Genomic DNA, 25,077 nt, shown 5'->3' with positions numbered 1-25,077 from the left:
CTTAACAAGCCGCTTTTGAAGACCTGAAATTAGCTCTTTGTAATGCCCCTGTTCTTGCTATGCCGGATTTCTCAAAGAAATTCATCATCCAAACCGACGCGTTGTCGTCGGCATTGGCTGCAGTCCTTCTTCAGGAGACTGAACTAGGGAGGCAACCCATCGCCTATGCATCTAGGACTCTTTCGGCTCAAGAAGCCAAGTATTCCATCTATGAACTTGAAGGTTTAGCAGTCTTATTTGCTCTAGAAAAGTTCCGCCTCTATCTGGAACATGTCAAGTTCGACTTGGAAACGGATAACCAAGCCTTAAGCTGGGTCCTAGCTAGGCTGCGTCGTACTGGTTGTATAGCCAGGTGGGCCATCCGAATTTCTGCCTTCCAGTTTGACGTTAGGCATAATAGAGGTACTGAAAATGTTGTGGCTAACGGACTAAGCCGTATGTTTTCTAATGATGTAGAGCCCCTTGAACAGGAAGACTGTTCTTCACTTCCCGAGTCCATACCTGCTGGCGTAAATGCCATACTAACGGATGCTCCCATGTTGTTTAGGGATCTTGAAAAATATCAACGTGAAGATCCGATGCTGGCCCCTATCATGGAAACCCTTTCTTCTGGGGAACATGTCATCCCTTATGTACTGAGGAATGGTATTTTGTGTTGCCCGTCGAGGCATGATCAAAAGATGAAAGTTGTAGTTCCAGCTGTTCTTGTACCAATGATCTTCAAGTACTACCATGAGACCCCATTAGGGGTGCATTTAGGTATCTTCAAAACTAGAGAAAAGATCCGAGAAATGTTCATTTGGAAAGGTATGGACAGTGAAATTCGTGAATTGGTAAAAGCTTGTAAAACTTGTTGGCTTAGTAAACCCACCATGTCCACTAAGCAAGGGCTCTTGTCTTCTCATCAAGCGTCGCGCCCCATGGAACGTCTTTATATCGACTACGTAGAACCCTTCCCCCAATCTAAGGGGAACGCCAACAAATTCATTCTTGTGTGTGTAGATGGTTTTACAAGATTTTCTTGGTTATTTCCGACTAAGCTGGCTACCGCTCAGTCCACCATTCCTTGTTTAAATTCTATCTTTGCTTCTTTTGGTCCATGTCAATATATTGTGTCTGATAATGCTAAAGCCTTTACCTCTAATCTCTTTCGTAAATTCTGTTTTGATCTATCTATCTCACATGTAACAACTTCTGCATACTATCCTCAACCATCTCTGGCGGAGCGGGGCAATCGTAATCTGAGGTTGACTCTGATTGCCTATCATCACGACGATCACTCCAGGTGGGATACATCCCTGCATTGGTTAGCCTTCGCTTTAAACTCGGCGGTTCACGAATCTCATAAATTCACCCCTGCTTCATTGATGTTCAAGTTTGTACCCAACACTCCGCTCTCTAACCTTTGGTCTCTTAGTGATATTCTACCTGAGATAATAGATCCAGATAATATTAAAGATCTTTGGAAGAAGGCTAAGGCCAATCTTAAAGTGTCTCATGAAAAGGTTAGGGAAAGATATGATCGTGGACGGAGGCCCACCAATTTGAAGGTAGGAGACCAAGTTATGATCAAGAACTTTGTTCCCGCGGGCAAGCTTGCCCCCAGATTTCATGGGCCGTGCATTATTTTAGATTTTCTTACGCCGGTCACATTGTTAGTGAGCAATCCAGCCACAGAGAGGATATTTAGGGTCCACATTTCTCAAATCAAACCCGGGTAAAATTCTGGTTAACTTTGTCATTAACATTCTACTGGGAAGCTGAAGTTTATATTTTTCTCTAAATCTTAGGCCTTCTGCCCCTTATATTTTTACATTTGGTTTTTTTATCTGCTTTGTATAAATATTGTAAAACCTTCTCCGAGGGTACTCTGCTGTCCTCTCCGTACGGCCATTACCAAGCTCCTGTCCCCTGCTAAACCACACCAGTGGCAATAAAAATTAAATAAAAAGTTTCCACGCCGTTGGCCCCTCAGCCATTCCCCCAAGACAGTACCCTAAAACATTAAGGTCCAACACAAATTCTGCCGCCGAGATCTTACTGTTTCAGTGCCCCCGCAGCCGTGCGGCGCCGTACCGCCACTGAGGTGGGGTACGGGCCCACTCCACTCCAGTGAGGTCAACCAGTGTACGGCGAGCCGGAGCCCTCCTTCCGGCCAAGGCTGATGTGCGGCGCACCACCTGCAAGCTACTCGAGGACTGTAAACAAACTTCGCATCTGCGACGTGCTTCACCACGACTACCCCTCTCATAGTAGCGGGAGAAAGGTATCTCAGGGTACTTGAGGGGTCCGCGCGACCTCGACTGAACTTTGGCAGCAGCGACAGGTCTTGCCATCAAAATTAATCGACAGCTAATGTACTTCTTCAGCTACATGGACACTATCTCTGCAATTAATACAGTTTTGCTTCAAATCAACCTTTGGTGGACATAGAAAAAAAATTACTTCCATGAATTAATGTTTTTGTTTCACAATTCTACTACTACAAAGAAATTCTAAAACTGGACTTAAACTAGTCCCACCCATCTATATCAAACAATTTAAGTGACGCCCGACTACTGAAAAGTTGTACGTTCTCTTTTAAATTCTTGTTTTGGAAAAAAAAAAAATTCTTCTGTGTCACCCCTTGGAAGAACTTTTGGGGGGGGGGGAGGTCTGTACCGGGTGGTACACCTCTACGACACAAGTTCAAATCTTGTGCCAATTGAAACTTCTCTACTGGAGAAACCCGGAACTTTAACAACTGAACTAACTCTACTGTTTATCAGAAGATGTCAATGTGTTTTTGATTTGCTTTTGTTTTTCAGTGATCAAGAAGTGTGGACATTCACTAACAGATGTCTCTACTAAAAACTATGGTAATACACTCTGGTGCAATGGAATGAACTATCTTGAAGAAATTTTGTATTCATAAGTGTTGTCTTTACTAAATTTTGTTCTGTCATTGGTGGGTTGGCAATATTAAGTTTTCTTTCCGCCTGTTTTGAATTTAACCAATCCTAAATTTCTGTAATTAATTTCCCACCAATAAGGTGTTTCTTCATTGCCTTGTGTACAAGTTTTTGCTGTCAACCAATAAAAACTGAGTGGGTGTCTACTCGTTCCTGAAAGGTCTCGAATTTTCCACGAGGGTATAAAAACTGCTAATTTTCTTGTCTCCGGGCCACTAGTATTACATCTTTCTCAGTGTGTGAATATGTAGCAGGGGGCCGAAAGCGCCTCGTTCTTCAGGCAGCCGTTATTCTACAAGGTAATGGCCTTTTAACATCTGTATTTCTTGCCAGCTCAGCAGTTTAACTCTCGGGGAAGGTTCGAAACCTTTAATATGTAACCCATCTTTTTAAAATGTAAATCCCTTCTCTCTCTGTGTAAAACTACAATTTATTTAACTGTAATTCGGGGATAGAGAGTGCCTTTCCCTCTCGAGCTCCCCTTCATTTTTGGAATTCGAGGCGACTACGTTTTCGTAACCGTTTTTCTCTTCCTTCTTAAAGTGTTGAATTTATTTTGCAGACTAGTCACCTCCATAGATTGGGATTAGCCCCTGTATTATCGGCCTAGCGCCACATAGGTTTTAACAAACTTTAGTGTAGGAGTGCAAGTTCTCGCCTCCATTCAATTTTGTATTTTGGGCCATTTGTTTAACCCGTTTTGTTTTCCTTCTTGAGAAGGCCCAGTAGATTGGGTACGAGGTACCCCTGTGCCATTATAAGTGTGCCTTGAGGGCAGTTATTGTAAAGTCAGTTTATGGCCTCTTAAATAGGCTTGAAAGATCGAGAGCGGGTCAGCTCTTTTTGGTATTTTGAAAGGTGCCTCAGGGAGGCGTGACATCTTGATTGCTGGGAGCTAATGCTTCATGTAATTAAGGGTTTTCTGCCCTCTGGTAATTTGTGGTTATGAGCTGAGGGCTCAGGAATTGTAACTTGGGGCACGAAGCCCAGAACTTGTAAGAACCCGAAACTCGGGCTTTTCTTGTAAATCTACTCTGGTACCTGCTTTTGTTATTTCCCCTAGTGGAAACTGGTTTAAGTTTTTATCTAATCTTGGACTTCTTGATTGTGTACCTGATTTAACTTGTTGTTATTTGTTGTACGCTCAAAATTCTATGTCACCATTGTTAAGTTTTGAAAATATAACCTTTATTTAAATTTTAAATCCATCTTTTGGACTTAGGCCCATTCCAGCCCACACCTTCTTTCACCTCTGACTTCCACGGATAACTCCGTAACAGTGTCGAAGGAAACATCATCATCATCATCGTCATCATCATCATCATCGTGTCCAGCTCCATGGCTAAATGGTTAGCATGCTGGCCTTTGGTCACACGGGTCCAGGGTTTGATTCCCGGCAGGATCGGGAATTTTAACCATCATTGGTTAATTTTGCTGGCATGGGGGCTGGGTGTATATGTCATCTTCATCATCATTTTATCCTCATCACGACGCGCAGGTCACCTACGGGTGTCAAATCAAAAGACCTGCATCTGGCGAGCCAAACTTGTCCTCAGACATTCCCGGCACTAAAAGCCATACGCCATTTCATTTCGTTGTGTTAAAGAAATATTGGAACATAAATTTTTGCCACTGAGCATTACAGCAATCTTGAATATAGATAACTTACCCAAAGCCATGAAAAAGAATTTCATTTCAGAAGCTGAAATTTTTTTTATCAGACTACTTATAGTTATTTGCTTGGTTGGAGTGTTCCTACAGTATAATATGTAATATTTTCTTGGATATTATTCTCTGCTGTTCCCATTTTGGAACAAGTGGAAGGAAATTCTGTCCATTTAAGACAACAAAACAGATAGATATGTTTCAGAACTGTTTGGTCAATGGACAATGTTGAAAAAATTCTATATCAACTTAAGATTAACTCACATGGTTTGAATAACAAACTGTGCCATCAAAAGTGGGCTTATACTCTTCAGAAAATTGAACTCAAACATCAGTTTTCTGTGAACTCATGACAATGTTGATTTATGTTCAACATCCCATCATATAATTCTAAAATAGAACATATTAAGGAGAGAAAAATGCTTGACTTGCAACAGTGGAATCCATTTTGGTATGTTCAGTGAATTTCATAACTCTTGCAAGAACAACAATTACTGAGAAATGCCAAATCAGCAGATAAATAAGCTATACTCACTAAGATCATAGTTAAATATCAACTGGTGTTAGAAAGAGCCGTATGAAGTTTATGAAGTACCTATTAATCAAAATGGTCAAGTAATTACTTGTAAAGTTAAAAAAGTAACTTCATATATTTTAAATGCCAAAATAACTTAGTATTGTATGTTTAGAAATCTGCTTTCAGGTTGTTCTTTTTTTTACAATGCATGTCCTGTATTTACAGTGGAGAAAAATGGCAACCCTTGAAATGAAACTCCCACCACAAACAATCCCACAGATCATTAAAGATCATCTCAGGCTTGGAGCATACCAAAGACGCATGGGAAAGCAATTGAGAGCAGTTTGACATCTGATAAGGAATACAAGATATCTGATAAGGAATACAAGATTCAAAAGGCTGTAGGAAAAGGATGCAAATGGCAATTACTACCAAATTCAAGGGCATGAAAATTTTCTTTGTGTAAGAATGGTGAAACGCATGCTCCCAGCTCTTGGAAAGTCAGCTTCCCAAAAGTAGAAAGAGGTCACCACCAACCATCAGTGACTGTTTTGTGGACAATGTCAATGAGGGTATCACATTACAGCATTTCTGAAAGGAAAACAAAAAAAAGAGTGAAAATAAGTGCTACCCACTACCAAAGTGACATTCAGGAAAAGGTTGTGAAGTGCTTAAACACCACCTTGTGCTTGGGTATTTCAGCAATACTCCAGTGTCCACCCACAATGCAAGCCTGATACAACGCTGGCTGAAATGCAATGTTCTTGAATTCTTTCTCCCTTAATTGACTGGACTATGACTTGTGGAATATTTTAGAAGTGAAGATCTTGAATCATCATTGAAGTATTAAGTTCCTAAAGTCACATTCAGTGAATGCAGCACCCTCAATACTATTAGTAGTGAGTGCAGTGAAAAACAATTGGCCAGATAGCTTGAAGAATTGGATCAAGTTAAGGGTGTGACAAAATGGCATGTGACTGGATCTGTTGTAAATATACCACAGAACGGAATGTTCTGTCCTGACACCTCAACCCATAAAATAAATTAATGAAATAATGAATAGGAGTCCTTAGAAATCCAGCAATGAGACTGGTTCAACAGGTCCACATTTGTAGAACTTGTAGATGTGTGTGTTGAAGGGTCTGAAATCTGAGCCATATGAAGTGACAGCTGTGCAACAACTGAAGAAGCCCAAATGGATAAACTTTAGCCATTGAATGCTGAACACAATTACAGATGGTCGTCTGAACCTATTATTGTTTATAGAGACTGTCGAGGCTTGATTTCATCTATCGAGATATATCAACTCCCAAAACAGCACTACTGGACAACAGGAAATCCTAACCTAGTGAATGAGCAATCATTACATGACCCAAACGATCAATATGTCGTGTGCTATGCCATTAAAATGCATTATCTGTCCAAAATTCATCAACACGGATGTGTACTTGTCCTTCTTGGATGAATTTTATCAGAAGAGCAGTAGAATTATAGCTTATTTTAGAAGGATGGGGCAATAAGTCACACATGTTATAGGTCACTTACCCATGTTCACCTGATGTTTACAGATGAGAGGACTGTGGCTTGTGGCCACCACGGTCACCAGACATTGGTATGTATTTTCTATTTATGGGTATAGAGGGAAAAACATTCAAGCAGAATCCCCATACTGTTGAGAAACTCAAGGACAACATAAAAAATAGCATCCATAGTATCACCTGTTAAATTGTGCAAGGAAATGTATGGATGCTGCTGGAGAGCATTTTCAGCATTTATAATGAAGGTTAGTACAGATACTTTAATCACCATTTTAGCACACTACTTTTGGAGAAGGTTTTGCTTTCACATCAAGTGAGATGAGATGAAGATGGGCTTGTTATTTGTGCCCAACCCTGCAAAAATTAAAAAAAAATAACAAGTAGGCTATATTTAAGATACCCATTAATTCCATAATATCTGATACATTAATGCTCCTCGTCCATTTTCTCCCCTTTCCATTACATTCACCACCACCACCACCACCACCACCACCACCACTGCCACCACTATTAGTCTCAATGAAGGTACACCTTAAGTGACAACTTAACTATCCATCCTGTCAATAATTGTGGGTTTTCATATACAAAACCCCAGGGATGAAAGTACTGAGACTCCTGCAACTGCTATTAATTCATTCATCGATATTTGTCACTATACTTCTGATTTAAAATATTGTAATTAGAATATACCTATAGCAGACAATTTTAGCAGTATCATGCAAACGTTAGCAATTTAAATCAATCACAATAGCAAGGTAAAAATCTTAATTTACTTACAATAACCCAAATCTCATAATGGGATTAGCAAAAATGAATTCTTTTGTCAAACAAAATTGAATATGTGACCACTTCTAAAACTATCCAATATCTGAGCGTTTACTGCTGTCACACTATTTTCTGTTTAATGTCTGCATATTCCGGAGGTAAAATAGTCCCCTATTTGGATCTCCGCGTGGGGATTACATGAGAGGGGGCGATCATCAGGAAGATGGATACTAACATTCTACGAGTCCGAGCGTGGAATGTTAGAAGTTTAAATTGTTGCGGTAGGCTAGAGAATCTTGGTATAAGTGAAGTATGTTGGCAGAATAGCAGGATTTTTGGTCAGACGACTACAGAATTATCAACACAAAAACAAACAGGGAAAATGTAGGAGTGAGTTTAATAATGAATAAGAAAATAGGGCAGCAGGTAAGCTACTACGTCCAGCACAGTGAAAGAATTATTGTCAAGATAGAAATCAAACCAATACCCACCACAATAGTGCAGGTCTAGGCCCTATATGCCTACTAGTTCAGCAGATGATGAGGAAATCAAAAGAATATAAGAAGAGATAGAAGATTTAATACAATGTGTAAAAGATGACAAGAATCTAATTGTGATGGAAGACTGGAATGCAGTGGTAGGCCAAGAAAAAGAAGGTAATACAGTACGAGTGAACTGGGACAAAGGAATGAAAGAGGAAGTCGGCTGATTGAATTCTGGACTGATCATAATTTAGTCCTTGCTAGTACTTGGTTTTAACACCACAAACGACAGCTGTATACGTGAATAAGACCTGGAGACACTGGAAGGGATCAAATAAACTTCATTAGGATTAGGCAGAGATTCAGAAACCAAGAGTTGGATTGCAAAACTTTCCCAGGAGCAGACGTGGACTATGACCACAACTTGTTGGTCATGAAATTCCATCTGAAATTGAAGAAAGGAAGGAATACAAGGATGTGGGATCTAGACAAGTTGAAAGAAAAGAGCGTGAGGGATTGTTTCAAGGAACACAATGCACAAGGATTAAATGAAAAGGCTGAAGGAAACACAATAGAGGAAGAATGGATAGTCATGAAAAATGAGGTCAGTAGGGCTGCTGAATAAATGTTAGGAAGGAAGGAAGGAAGGAAGGAAGGAAGGAAGGAAGGAAGGAAGGAAGGAAGGAAAGGAGGGAGAAAAGATCAACTAAGAATCAGTGTTTAACTCAGGAGATACCAGACCTGATTGATGAACGATGAAAATACAAGAATGCAAGAAATGAAGAGGGCAAAAGCGAATAAACGCGATTAAAGAATGAAGTGGATAGAAAGTGCAAGATAGCTAAGGAAGAATGGCTGACGGAGAAGTGCAAAGATGTTGAAGGTTGTATGGTCCTAGGAAAGGTAGATTCTGCATACAGGATAATCAAGGAAACCTTTGGAGAAAGTAAATCTAGGTGTATAAATATTAAGAGCTCTGATGGAAAGCCACTTCTAGGGAAAGAAGACAAAGCAGAAAGATGGCAGGAACACATCCAACAGTTGTACCAAGGTAAAGACGTAGATGATTTGGTTCTGGAACAAGAAGAGGCTATTGTTGCAGATGAAATTGGAGACCCAATTTTGAGGTCAGAGTTTGACAGTGCTGTGAGAAACCTAAATAGGAAGAAAGCACCTGGAATTGATGAAATACCCTCTGAATTACTGACTGCCTTAGGAGAAGCCAGCATGGCAAGGTTATTCCATCTAGTGTGTAAGATGTACGAGACAGGAGAAGTGCCATCCGATATTCGGCAGAATGTTGTTATACCTATTCCCAAGGAAGCCAGTGCTGACAAGTGTGAAAACTACCGCGCCATCAGTTTAGTATCTCATGCCTGTATTATTTACAGAAGAATGGAAAGACAAGTTGAAGCTGAGTTGACAGAAGATCAATTTGGCTTCACCAAGAAATGTAGGAACACGTGAAGCAATCCTGACTTTACGTCTGATCTTACAGGATCAAATTAAGAAGGACAAGCCCACGTACATGGCGTTCATAGATCTAGAAAAGGCATTCGATAATGTTGATTGGACCAAGCTATTTGGGATTCTGAAGGTGACTGGGATCAGATAACAAGAACGAAGAATTATTTACAATCTGTATAAAAATCAGCCTGCAGTGATAAGAGGCTTTGTAAAACAAGCAGCAATCCAGAAAGGAGTGAGGCAAGGCTGCAGTCTGCCCCCCTCCTTTTCAATGTTTACATAGAACAGGCAGAAAGGGAAATCAAAGAGGAATTTGGAAAGGGAATCACAGTCCAAGGAGAGGAAATCAAAACCTTGAGATTTGCCGATGATATTGTTATTTTATCTGAAACTGCAGAAGATCTCGAGAAGTGGCTGAATGGTATGGACGAAGTCTTGAGTTAGGAGTACAAGATGAAAATAAGTCCAAAACAAATGTAATTGAGTGCAGTCGAACAAAGGCATGTGATGCAGGTAATATTAGATTAGGAAATGAAGTCTTAAAGGAAGTAGATAAATATTGTTACTTGGGTAGTCAAATAACTAACGATGGCAGAAGTAACGAGGACATGAAATGCATACTAGCACAAGCTCACTTCAAACATTGATATAGGAATTAAGAACATGTTTCTGAAGACTTTCATCTGGAGTGTAGCATTGTATGGAAGTGAAATATGGACGATAACTAGCTCAGAAAGAAAGAGAATAGAAGTTTTTGAAATGTGGTATTACAAAAGAATGCTGAAGGTGAGATGACAGATCAAATCACGAAGTGATACTAAATCAAACTGGTGAGAGGAGATAGATTTGGCTAAATCTGACAAGAAGAAGAGAGAGAATGATAGGCCACATCTTAAGATATCCAGGACTTGTTCCGTTGATTTTTGAAAGAAGTGTAGGTGGTAAGAACGGTAGGGGTACACCAAGGTATGAATATGACAAGTAGATTAGAGCAGATGTAGGATGCAATAGTTACGTAGAAATGAAAAGGTTAGCACAGGATAGGGTGGCATGGAGTTCTGCATCAAACCAGTCTATGGACTGTTGACTCAACAGCAACAACGTCTGCATATTTAACAGCACTCATAATTGTGGTTCAGTATGACGAAGCTACCGGAAGGGTGGCAAAGCGTTGTCAACTCAACATAGAAAACAGTTAAGTATGATTTGCCATTTAAGATACAGTATTTTTACATGTATGACATTACACTATGATTTTAGTTCCCAATTCTCCAGCTTCTCACATAGAAGATGTTGCTAAAACATGAGGTATGATGTCTAGCATTTTTTTATTTTTTCACAATTTGCTTTACATTGCACTGACACAGATAGGTCTTATGGCGGCGATGGGATAGGAGAGGGCTAGGAGTGGAAAGGAAGCGGGCTTCTTCAGGGCTGCCAACAGAGGAGCTCAAACCCACTATCTTACGAATGCAAGCTCATAGCTGTGCGACCCTAACTGCATTTATTAATATTTGTATAGGAGATTGATCATGGACTACTGTGTCCTATAGATCAACCCTTCACTAATCTAGTCTCTTGAATGGTTATTCTATATGGTTGCACCAATGTCTCAGCTATCCTCTACGCTGGGAAGCACAAATCTATTCAACAATAACATCACATGTTTCATAGGGGAGGGATAAGGCTCCTATTATTTATTTAAATATTTTACACCCACATTGGAGCAATTAAATCGCACCATATACATCTAAGTATTCAAAGAATTCATTGGGAATTTAGCTTTCATCATCTCCTCCTCTCCCAAAACCTCTTCATTCTTTCCGACCTGGCTGCCCTTTCATCGTAAGATATTATTATTATTATTATTATTATTATTATTATTATTATTATTAACCTCACACTTGACTTGATTTTATGGAATCTAGAAGGAATAAGAGGATTGCTTTCAACAACCACAGAAAATCCTTGGGCAGGACATGATATAATTATAATCACAGAAACAATGCTGACAGAAAAGATGGATACGCCAGGCTACTACAGCAAACACTCACTATCAATTAAGAAGGATCGAGGAAGGCCAGAAGGAGGAGTGACCTGCATGTACAACAACAAAATGGGAAGACAGAAATACAATAATAGATGAAAACTTAGTAATCTTGAAAGCAGAAGAAATTACTATAGTAGGAACTTATATTAGTCCGTTGAAAAAAGTGGAAGACACTGTCGAGCAAATAGCCAAAATTCTAGCATTTACTGACAAGGACAAAAATGTAATACTAGCTGGAGATTTTAACTGTCGTCTGGATAAACAGACTAGCAAAACAGATATCGTATTAGAAATGCTGCTCACGGAAGGATACCGTCTAATCAACAAAAGTGAGGAAGTCACCTACTTGGCTCCAAACGGTTCCAGTACCATTGATTTAATCTTCTACCGAGGAAGAAATATTAAACTGATAAGACATCAGATTATGGGAAATCAAGGTATTGCCGCACAAAGGAAACATCTACCAGTATTGACAAATTTCTTAATCAGACAAGAGGTCCCACACGAAACAGAATATACGCATAAGATCAAGAAGTATAGATGAAAAACTCGGGGAAAACAGCCAAAGGATAGAAGAGACTCATCAGCTCATCGAGGAAGGTAATCTTGAAACAGCTCTAGATGTCATCAATGGAATAATAAGGGATTCTTTGTTCCACAAGAAACCTCGGAAGTCCAAAGAATGGTTTGATGAAGAATGCTACATAGAAATAAGAAAAACGCTCAACTTACTACATATAGCCAGAAGACTTAAAACTGTAACCACCTTACAAGCGTACACGATACAACGAAGAAGCTATAAACAATTACTGAAAACGAAAAGGAACAACTATACCGAAATGCAGGCACAACAGAAAGCCCAAGAAGCTTTAAGAGATCCTTTTGTAGCTTTAAAGAGGAAAAGGGTGAATCCATCGAATCAAATAAACATGAATAAATGGGAAACCCACTTTAATAATGTACTAAATACAGGAAGACGAACATTAGCACTAGATGTCGCAAAATGTTCGACAAAAAATCTAGAAATAACAATAGATGAAGTGACGAGAACAATTCAAGACACTAAAAAATACAAAGCAGCCGGTCCGGATGGAATTTACAACGAGAATCTAAAAGACACTCTACAATTGCTAGCACCTTATTGGACCAAGCTATTCAATAAATGTCTAGAAACAGGTAGAATCCCGGAAAGTTGGAGGACGGCCTACATAAAAATGTTATACAAGGGAAATGGAGAGCCTGATGATGAAAACTCGTATAGAGGAATAGCGCTAGAGAACAACATCATGAAAGTATATACAAAAATCATTAATCAAAAACTTAACGAACTAATAGATGATCATCTCCCAGAGGAACAATTCGGTTTCAGGAAAGGCAGAGGAACTCTACAAGCTGTCGCTAATTTACTAGATGAGATGCAAGAAGCACTTAGGCACCCAAAAGGAAAATTTCATGCTATATTCATTGACTTCAGCAAGGCCTTCGACATGCTCAACAGATCAAAATTAATGGAAAAATTAGACGGTATGATTGGAGCAGACAACGAACTTAAGATTGTAATAAATAACCTTTAGCCTACAATAGCGTGAGAATAGATGATGGGGTATCACTCTCTTCCCCCATCACTCAAACAAACGGTGTGTTACAAGGAGACCCCATTAGCCCTACGCGTTTTAACGTAGCTACAACAGACATCACAAGAATAACAGATAATTTGCCAACAGTGCTGTATGCCTACGCAGATGACATGATAATAGGGTCGAGAAACAGAGAAGACCTTCAGATTGCAGTAGATAGACTACAGGAATGGGCCGAAACAAACAACTTCCAGGTTAACAAGAACAAGACAGTCTGTATGGTCTTCAGAAAAGGAGGAAGAATAGCAGCGACAGATAGAATTTCATATGCAGGGGTAAATTTAATTACAGTAAATAATTTTCGCTACCTCGGCATCACTCTACAAACGTCAGGACCCTCATTCAAAATACATGTGAGCGAAAGAGCAGCAGCAGCAGCAATAAGAGGAATTTACGATATACCAACCAAAATATCAATAGGCTCGGCAATGAAACTTTTTCATGCAAAGATACTACCCATGCTGACATGTGGCATAGATTTAATCTGGGACAAATTTTCAACATCTGACCTAACTACCCTTGAAAAAGTGAAAGCTACCTTTCTGAAAAGAATATTAGGTATTTCTAAGACATCTCCATCTAGACTAGCTTATGAACTAGCTCAGGAGCCTTTCCTTATCGAGGACCTTAGATATCTTTCTGTGCCATCGACACCTCAAGCCACTGCTCACCTAAATCTGAGGTTAAGCAAAAGAGAAGAAATCTGGCCGGAGTTCTACGTGACGGATGCTATGACAAACAGAGACTGGATGGGCCCAAACAAGAACATGCGCAGTGCTATCAACAGGCTGGCTGTACATGGTATCCATCATAAGCTATGCGTAAAAGAGATATATAACGATCCAAGCGACGAATGCGTGTGCAAACTGTGTGAGAAAATATGTGAACGATACCACTTCAATAAGTGTAGCAAAAGAGAAAAGTTCTTACATGAATATAGTAAAGAGTAGAAAATTTACATATGGCCATTGGCTGCAATAAAACTTTATTATTATTATTATTATTATTATTATTATTATTATTATAAAAAGGAAATGAGCATTTTTTTGAAACTAACAAATCAATTATAATCAGAGGAAAAGGTAAAGTAAACTTGTGTCCTCGTCCAGAAATAGTGCAGCTCTTTTCGGGCACACCCCCAATGAGGTGAGCTGCACGTACTATTTTAACCACATCCCAGGCCTCCTGCCATTTTTAAATTTCTGGCAGTACCGGGAATCGGACCCAGGCCGCCTCAAGGACGGCAGCCAATATTGTTAACCATTACGCTATGGAGGCAGACAGACAGAAAAACAACCCCCAGTCAAAAACAAACCGAGCCTCTGTGGCTCCAGCAACCCCAGAAATAACTATGAAAAGCTGAAGAATGTTTTACAGATCTAAATGAACAGTAATACTCCAAATTACAAGTAGAATTGGCTAACTATCTTAAAATATAAAAGTAAAGAATTTATTAACACTTCCTTCTTATTCCAACCCACTTAAAAATATATTTCCATGTACCACTCACCCTTTACGTCAGTCTTTTATAAACTGTACCCTCTCTTCTTTCACTAGTTAACTCTTTACCAATCAATCACCATTGATCTGCATTTGAGGCAGTCGTCCAGATGGCAGATTCCCTATCAGTTGTTTATCAAGTCTTTCCTTGTATGTATGTTTAGTCCTCAGCCCGAAGGCTGGTTGGATCCTCAACAGCTCCACCATCAGCTGTCATAGATGGCCTATGCATCAATGAAGAGGCGTACTAGGGGAGTGAGGTAGTTTCCCATTGCTTTCCTCACTGAGCCAGAAGTTGCTATTACATATCAGTCTGCCAAGCCCACTGAAATGCATGCACCAACTGACCCTATGAGCAATATTTTTACCCCATTCATAGCAGGGACTGGCTGCAGAAGGAATGGCATTACTAGCATCACTCATACCTCAGTCACTTTCATTTTGTCAAAGCCAAGGATAAAGCTGAGACAGATCAATGAAAGTAACAAAATTGATCTAGCCCATACCAGAAGACATAGTGCATTGTAAACACTAGGTCCCGCCAGCAAAGGCAGTCTTTCCTTATATATTTTCAAAGTAGTTGGAAATTTATTGAACATCTCCCTTAGTAAATTATTCCAATCCCCAAATCCTTTTCCTATAAAAGAATAATTGCCATGTTTGTCCCTTTGAATTCCAAATTTATCTTTCCTACTTTTAAAAACACCATTTCAGCTCATTCATCTACTAATGTCATTCCACGCCATCTCTCCATTGACAGCTCGGAACATCCCACTTAATATCAATATAAATGGTCCGTTATTGGACATTATACATTTTCCAGCTAACTCATTCTGGGTCGCCAGCGTTTCGCCCCAGTGTGCTAAGCTGGGTACATCAGTTGGTAAATAGCACACCCACCAAGAAACATGGCTAGTGTACACCGTGGAGACCACTGCATAGGCTACTTGGAGCCACCAGCAGTGCCAATGTACTATGAGAGACTGTCTCATTACCAAAAATTGATGCCTGCTTGGCGATCAGATGATATAGACGTTGATTCCCATAGGGAACCTGAAATATTTGTCCATAATACAACATTTAGACTGGTACTATAAATCTACTCATTTGGGACAAATATTTCAGGTTCCCTATGGGAATCAACATCTATAACATCCCACCTGTCGAGCAGCTTGTCTCCTTACTCCCAAGTATTCCCAGCCCAAAGCTTGCAACATTTTCGTAACCCTACTCTTTTCAAAATTGATGATTTTTATTTCTGTGCTGATACGGATAATACCTAAAGTAAACTGGGGAATATGTACGATATGTACCAAAACTGGTCTAAAATAAAATTTTTATATATATATATATAGTAGACCGCTGATTTATTTTAGATACTACTCTTTTGTCAGAAATCACCCAAAACAAATCGAGCCGCTTTTCTTTGGATTTTCTCCTGTTCTTGAATCAAGTAATCCTGGTGACGGTCCCATACACTGGACCAATTCTCTAATTGTAGTATAACAGTGACTTCTTTACATTAAGCATTTATTTTTAAGACTTTGTTTTTAGGTTTCACATCCTAGAATGGAGTCAAAGTTTATGTTTATCTACAAAATTTAGCCAGTACAATTTAATGAGCATACATGACAGTATACGTAGTAACACATCCCGTCTATTCCCATAAATGTGAAAACATGAAGTTCATCTAGTAGCACATTAACCACAACAATAACAAAATCCAGCATCATGCTTATATAATATAGTCTTAACCGATTCACTACAAATTATTTCACCCATATTTTAATACGAATTTACAATTTCTAGAATTTGTTCTATCTTATGAAAATAATTAACAAACAAGCAGGTCTACCATATACAGTATGTGAATCAGAGAAGTCATGCAAGTTAGCCTAGTTTAAGCTATACAATCAACCTAACCAATCAAGCTAGGGAAGGATAGTACTGAACTAAATGCTCTATTAGGTACTTTACTGTTTGTCATTTTTTTAATGTCGCACCAATATAGATAGGTTTAATAATAATGTTATTTGTTTCACGTCCCACTAACTACTTTTTAAGGTCTTCAAAGACGCCGAGGTGCCGGAATTTAGTCCCGCAGGACTTCTTTAACGTGCCAGTAAATCTACCGACACTGGGCTGTCGTATTTGAGCACCTTTAAATACCACCGGACTGAGCCAGGATCGAACCTGCCAAGTTGGGGTTAGAAGGCCAGCGCCTTAACCGTCTGAGCCACTCAGCCCTGCCACAGATAGGTTTTATGGCGATGATGGAATATGAAAGGGCTAGGAGTGGGAAGGAAGCAACCATGGCCTTAATTAAGGTACAGCCCCAGCATTTTCCTGGTGTGAAAATGGGAAACTACAGAAAACCATCTTCTGGGCTGCCCACAGCAGGGTATGAACCCATTATCTCCCAAATGTAACGATCTTCAAGGCCACAGCAAATAAGTCATTACTTAAATTTCTAGTATCCTCACAACTCCCTGCCACACGTTTAGCAATCTACATATGTATCAAAACTTGCCTATACAAACTTTGTACTGGTATTACATTTCCTAACTTCACAGTAAGAGATATGCACAAATTACAAGTACATTCCTACTACTCTTCATAGGGGCTAATATGCTGTTTGTGCCACCACTAACCTCTGAATACAACACTTCTACCTCCACATCTACTCTCTTGAGTTGCACTCATCTACACTGCTGTTTCACTACAAAGCGACAGCATCTGCAGACTCTACTATCTTGACTCTACCAATAACACCTTTTGCCATTACCATTTAAAAAGCATATTTTCTACATCAGCAGACCAACTCCTGTCACAAAAAATTCAAAACAAAGATCATCATCGTTGATTTCCCTCGTCCAGTTCCATCTTCCTCTATCCGATCACCAGTGTTCCTTCTTAACTGTGTTTGAATCCAGGTTTCTTCTAATTATACCATTATTGATCGTTTTTAACCACCTTAGTCTGGGTCTTCTTCTTGCCCTCCCTCTTATCTGAGTCTCCATCATCTGCTTCGGAATTCTTCCCCTCTTCCATCCTCTTAACATGTCCAAACCATCTAAGTTCATCCCTCTCAATTGTGTCAAAAAGTTTTTCCACTCCAATTTCCTTTCTAACATCCTCATTTCTTAGTCTGTCTTTTCATACTTCTTGAAAATTTAATTTAATTGGCCTGGATTTTATTCTCCTGTCCTTTTGTCAGTGTCCAGATCTCCGCTGCATATGTCAGTACTGGGCAGTAGTAGGCTACATCTTATACATCACCTCTTTATACTTCATTGATACTTCCTTCCTTCACACGGGAATACTCACACTATGATAAAATGCATCTCCCCGTTGAATTATTTTACTAATCTCCATGTCCAGCCTGGCATCTTGTATCAGTTCACTTCCCAAGTTCTTGACGCTCTCCACAATTTCAAAGTTTTGTCTCTTTATCCCTTTAATTTTTAAAATTCACTTCCCTTTCTCCTCTCGTCAACACTACTTTGCTACACCTTCCCACACTGATTTTCATTCCATAATTTTCAATAATCTCAATGTCAAATTGCCATTTTACTTTCTCCTGTTTGCTCGTAACACTGCATCATCTGCAAACAATATTACCTTCAGTTCCCTGTCCCCATATTTTACCTTTGTCTCCTTTAATTCCAAACCAACTCTATTTTCCCCACATATCTGTACATTGCTGTAACAATTTTTGTACATTGCTTGCACATGTTCTATCATATGTTTTACAAATCCACTGCATTACTTTCCCTACCTTTGCTCTATGTACACTATAGTAAGCCTTTTCTAAATCAAAGATTGTCCTCACCATATATATTTTCTGTATTCCTAAGGTTTTTCCATTGACTGCCTCAAACTGAAGACAGAGTATAGTGTTGATCTTCCATTTCAAAGGCCTTATTGCTCTTCTTGTAATTGTCCTTCCATTGTTCTTATTTCTTTTCCAGTAGCCTTTCAAATATTCTTGTTACTTGAGATATGAGTGTAATTCCTCGATAATTATCACATATCTTCTTGCTCCCCTCCTTAAGTATAGGTATTATTACTCCTTTACTACAGTCATTTGTCACATATTTGTCTTTCCAAACAGTTCTAAATAGCCTATACAGTCACTGTAGACGAACAGGCCCTGCTGCTTTTCCCGCTTTCATTCAATGACAACAGTTTCCACTTCTTCCATTGTGATTTCACTCTCGGATTCTGTCTCCTCACTCTCTTGTCTCTGTCATCTCATCTACACCCCTTCTTGCATTCAGAAGTTACCGGTAATCAAAGTAATCTATATAAAAATCCCTATTCCATCTGTCATTCACAGCGATTATGAAAAAATGAGACTGTTTCAACAGCTGCTATTCACACCAGATATATATTGCTGCCTCTTCTTTATGAGAAAAATATAACGAAACACTCACGACCAGAAATTTGGTACTTTTTAAAAAAAATTATGTGTCTGAAGTTTCACTGCAGATGATTGCCCACAAGCACAGAATAACATACAGATGGCGACTCATACCACAGTGCATTTACTCACAGAGGCCAAGATTTGATCCCATCACCATATTAGCAACTCGTCTCTGCCAGCCAACAAGTATAGAATAGGATATGGTAGAGCACCTCACCAATGTGCAGCCAAAACTGAACCCAAAGGACTCGTGTGACTGCAATATTGTATGGGTTACAACATTATAGACCAGGTGCTGTCTGTTATTGATCAAGTTACTATACTTAAAGTAAATAAGTTACAAGGATTCAGTATTATTATTTGACTTTATTGAAATGTTGGAGTTGCAACAACAATGAAGGTATAGACTTAGGAAAGAAATCAGAAATCTACATGTCAATGGCAGGACGAGTTTAACTGTGGTAAAGCTAGACAAAAATATTTTTCATGCAAAAATTCTGATGGGCTCAGCTTTATGAAGAACGTGTTTTATGCCACGAATAGATTTGAAAATTTTGACATACCATTGATTCTTAAGCGGAGGCAACTTCCTCTAAATTTAGCCTTCTCTGTCACAGGCAACAAGACACAGGGACGTTTACAAAACTTGACATAGATTTGGGATTAATCTCTCCACTCCAATGTTTAGCAATGGATAACTATAGGCCTATGGAGTAACTCAAGAGTTTATAGATTCATAAACGTCAAAATACAACGCCCATCTACAACTACACTCAATAAGATTCATGAGGAAATTTCATAATTCCTGTTACGATTCCATACAATTGACACGTACGTAACATGGGAAGGGTAACTTTTGTTCCTAAGATCTTAGCATATTCATTTCAAATTTCAATGACATTTTACACATTAATTTTTACCGTCCAAGACAGGCTTACATACCAGTCGTTCTATCTTTTCCTTATCTCCTCTGATTATTCTCTCCTCCTTTCCCTTTCACCTGCTATGTGTAGCCTCTTTCGTTTCTCTTCCTTCTTACAAGTCCATTTACCGAGCAAGTGGCTGCACTCTTTGGGTCATGTAGATATCATCTTGCATTTAGGAGAGAGTAGATTCGAACTCTACTGTTGGCAGCCCTGAAGATGGTTTCCCGTAGTTTCCCATTTTAATCTCACTAGTATCAGTTGCATACAAAATTCTATCCTAGTGTCTTCTCGATAGAGCACAACAACAACTAGAACTACAAATTGGAGAATATCAGGCAAGCTTCAGACTAGGCTGATCGTGCCCAGAGCAAATCTTGAACCTGAAGCTAATCCTAAGACATCAGAGAGTTTGTAGCAAAAATTTAGTCTGCACATTTGTTGATATCAAAAAAGCCTATGATTCAGCTGATCACGAATCACTCTTCTAAATACTGAAAGAACAAGGTTTAGACTTGAAAACACTTGCAATCATAAAACAGACACCGACAGACACAAAGCCCAAGGTTAAATTCACGGGGGAAATCTCAGATCCCTTTGAAATCAAAACAAGAGTAAGACAAGCAGATGGACTCTCTCCTTTAACTCTTCAACTCCAACCTTGAAAAAGTATTATAAGAATGGTGCAAACAGAAAATAGTCAACAAAATTCATCAACCAATCATTTTAGACAGACGAAAAGTAGCAATAGATTGCTTAGCATTTGCTAACAACCTAGCAATCTTAACCTGAAACATTTCAACAGGCAAAAATCAGACTGAACTCCTGAAAGAAACTGCAGAAAAAATCAGCCTCCAGATATATTTTGAAAAGAGAGAATACATGACCTGCAACAAACAAGCAAAAAATTCATGGAGACAAAATATGGCAAATTAAACGAGTAGGCCCTATCACATTTTAAATATCTTGGTGAAACAATTCAGGAAAATGGACTCAAAACAACAGCCAATTAAATTAGATGCCAAAAGATGGAAATTGCATAAAGACTAACCCAAAATATATACAACAAGAAAAATGTATCTCCAAGCACACAAAACTGAGACATTACAATACAGTCATTAAACCAAAATGTCTTTATGGATCAGAAACGCTAATTTTGAACAGGAAAGCAGACACTGAAAACAATGAGAAAAGGTAACACAAAATCCTAAATAAAATTCTAGGCCCAAAACTTGCTGACAGACAATACCAACTCAGAGCCAGACAGGAAAGCAAACAACACACTAATATATTCACAGTGACATTAGAAAATGCAGGTTAAGGTTCTATGCACACATTAAAATAATGCACCCAGACAGACTTACAAAACAAACAGTCGAATTCTATGAAAACAGGAGTAAAGTCAAAATAGACACAATGAAATGGATTGGTGACATCAAAACTGATCTGAAACAGGCAGGAATTAAACCAGTAGATGTCCAGAACCAGGTAATCTTCAGATCCAAAATGCACAAATTGCAAGTTGACCAAGAGGAAAGACCAAAGAAGACGACCTGAACAATTTGGTCTGAAGACAGAAAGGAAGCCCACAGTAAAAGAATATATGGGCATACAGGAAGGCAAACACACGTCTCTAAGTACTCTGTTTAGACCTAATGGGCTTTTATTTTATTTTTTTCTAACAGTACTCAATGGTCTCCATCAAAGGCTACTTCTAACAACTGTCTACGATTTCATTTTTTCTCTAACAAGTAATCAATTACTATCTCTGTCCTATTTCCATATCCATATATTGTAAACTTTCTACTACTCTTCTTCCTGAATCTTGTATTGCCGACATTTAATACATTTCTCGTACAAAAATTCACCAACTCTCCTTCTCATTCCCCTTTCCATATCCAAAGTGTCCAATTATTTCTTCCATTACTTTTCTGTCACATCCCACTACTGCATTAAACTCTCCCATGACAGTCACTTCCACATCCTTTATTTAGTGTCTCTAGGAATTTGTCTATATCATCTTCTTTGCATTATTATATCACTTATGTAGTCCACTTTATCTACATCTTGTTGGTTATTATCCCCACTCCATTCTTTGCCTTATGCCCTCCACTATAGTGAAGTGTGTATCCCTTCCTCAATTTCTACTTTCCTTTTCCTTCCCACTTAACCTCACTCAATCCCATCCTAACTATAATCTCCTTCTCCATAAAATCAATCGCGTCTTCTGACTTTCCAGTCCGTGACACGAGGTTAATTACTGCCACTTTCATAATGTTCTCTACTGGTCACCCACTTTTCACAGCATAAGTACTGCACGTCGCTATCAGGGAATACCCTACCTAGCCTTTCCCGAGGCTGATTTACAAGTTACTGCCAGCAGGTGATCAGGCCGCTCCATGGAGTACAGATGCCTTCTGCAGACGCCCCTAACCTGGTGTAAGAACTACTCGATGGATTCTAGTATCATTTCCACACTGAGGGGAAAATCACCCAAACTAAGGAAACTCATCCGCTTGAAGCTGCTGTTCACCTAAGCGGATTGGGTTTCTACCGCCGTCCAAAACTCTGCATTAAGACGCTGACTGTACAGTCTACACATTATCTTAGTGGGGTAACTGGCCAGAAAAAGAACAGAACAGATACACCAAAAATATACAAGCATATACAATTGCTACTGTATAAAGACGTATGTTTGCCCCACAAACTCTACATGTACAGTACTAAAAATTAAATTCTCAGTGAAACCAATATTTTGTCTTTACTTGTAAACTACTACCATAATACTCTGATACCACAATACTTCTCCGTACACCACAAAAGTAAACAACTTGTTTTGTTTAAAAATTACTTTGTCAAACACCTTTATAAATAGTATCATAAGCTATGGATATCAGATTTAATTATTACTGTCGCTTACATGCACATTTTTGATACGGTACAAAGATTTTTTTTTTTTTTTTTTTGCTATTGGCTTTACGTCGCACCGACACAGATATGTCTTATGGCGACAATGGGATAGGAAAGGCCTGGGAAGTGGAAGGAAGCGGCCGTGGCCTTAATTAAGGTACAGCCCCGACATTTGCATGGTGTGAAAATGGTAAACCACGTAAAACCATCTTCAGGGCTGCCAACAGTGGGGCTCGAACCCACTATCTCCCGATTACTGGATACTGGCCGCACTTAAGCGACTGCAGCTATCGAGCTCGGTAATACAAAGAAAACATTTATCTAGAAGGAATATACAAAGCAAATGCTAGGGTGCACCCAGCTGAATTGTGGTAGAAGGATAAGACATTATGCACGTCTCTTAATCAACTACCGGTAAGAGGTTTCTCGAGGGCGACTAGCAATTTATTTTAATGGATTCTATCACTAAACTACAAAGCATAGTCATTAAAACCAAGCAGCTCCCATTAGAATAACAACAGGATATTTTATACTTATTTCTTGCAACAAACATAAACAATGTTTCGTTACAACATATCTCATAGTTAGCAGAAATGTATTTTAATTAGATAATTATATGGTTTGGATGGACGACAAAATGATAATCAGCTGTTTGTGACATTAAAAAAGGAAAAAAACGAAAAGAGAATACGGTACTGACTAAAGAACATAAAAGGCAAAATGCAAGAAGTTATACAGGTGTTGCAAACTTAGGCTAATGCCTTCAGGGTCAGATTAAAAAAAAAGAGAAAATCGAGGGCAGTTAGAAATTGAGGAATATAGAGAGAATATAAACACAAGTAAACACTGACACATCTGCATGTCTCCCAACACCCCACACAAGAAAAAAAAACCTTGAGGGTCAAAACAACAGAATTATCAGTCCCATGAACATACAAGAGTCTGGACAAACACTAAGCCATCAGAGATCACAAAAATAGTTCATTTCAAGGACCATAATCATGACAGGAGAAATGTACTTCAACGATACTGACTTATGAACATATTAAGAACTGAATAGATTACAGCGCTATAAAGTTTATATATCTTTTCAAGAGACATCAGTTACCAAACCATGAATGACCACAAGGATCCTGAACTTTTACAATTTAGGGGATAATAACCGAAAATATCAAAATGATTGTACAGAAAGGAAACATTAAATGATTTATCATTTAAGAGAAGTATAAGTGATATTTAAAATTGTCACCGAATCTTTTAAAATGTCCACTATATTTTTTTTTCTAAAGTCGTGTGCTCGATTCCAGCTTTTTCAAGATTTCCCACATACGAATTACATTACAATCACTGAACAACATTCACAATTTATACAACTAATTGAACAGTGATACTCTTATATTCATTTTTATTAAATAAATGCAAATGAACTTCCCAAACAAAAAATAATTAAATATCTGCCATAATCTACTAAACAACTAATCCATCATTTTCACGACAGCACAATTAGTTCAAAATATAATTTCGTGTGACATAAATCCGACGGGGTAAACATCATTTAAATTAACCTCGCAAAGGGAACACTAGCGCTCCTATCGAGCAAGTTAGGAAATATTATAAGAACAATTCATTATGGCTGCCTTCATACCTTTCAACATCAACAAAATATAACACGATTTTACCTCTTCTAATTCATCCTTATTTTCCACGATGGTAGAAACAAACAGCTTCAGAGTAGGTGGTTTAGCCTGATCCATTCCTTTGCAAACAAGTCACTAGGATATTACGGTTGTGGACATTTAATACAGTTCCCCACCATTCTACTTCATTTCCCTGCCCTCGAAATGCTTTCTGAGGTAAGCGCATGAATACATTCTACACCAACGACGTGAATAACGCGTAACACTACAAGAGAAAATAGTGCATAGAGCAGACTGTCGCTGCATATCATTTCAACTCCTTCGACTTCCACCATGAACTAGCATGATACAGGTATACAAAACTAACGCGACGAAATAAAGACGGCAGAATATCCATGATTGACGAGAATATTCCAAGGAAGAAAAGTTCTATAATTGATGGAACATTATTTATACTTTGATGTAATGATAAAAGCTGTAAACAGTTGTTGAGTGATATAGTTAGGATGACCAGAGAAGCAAAATACTTGAAATAAATCAGAAAATATATTTCCTTACAATTTTCAGCGATGTTCATATTGTTTGCTATGAGGTACAATGGAATATGTA

At 38.7% G+C, this 25,077-nt stretch overlaps 1 protein-coding gene across 2 annotated transcripts in view; it reads right to left on the bottom strand.

The window, feature by feature from the left end:
• The window catches only part of IntS3 (integrator complex subunit 3), a 330,648-nt gene extending 305,862 nt beyond the window's left edge, over window positions 1–24,786 (bottom strand). For both annotated transcript variants that reach the window (XM_067136962.2, XM_067136964.2), the window contains exon 1: window positions 24,511–24,786. In XM_067136962.2, coding sequence (XP_066993063.2) covers window positions 24,511–24,585 — 75 coding nt within the window. In that variant the 5' untranslated portion in view covers window positions 24,586–24,786. The remainder of the gene's footprint in view (window positions 1–24,510) is intronic.
• Between the last annotated feature and the right edge of the window lie 291 nt (window positions 24,787–25,077).

The sequence above is a fragment of the Anabrus simplex genome, chromosome 1 (assembly GCF_040414725.1).
Source record: "Anabrus simplex isolate iqAnaSimp1 chromosome 1, ASM4041472v1, whole genome shotgun sequence".
NCBI lineage: Eukaryota > Metazoa > Arthropoda > Insecta > Orthoptera > Tettigoniidae > Anabrus > Anabrus simplex.
This window is presented reverse-complemented; position numbering and strand designations above follow the sequence as displayed.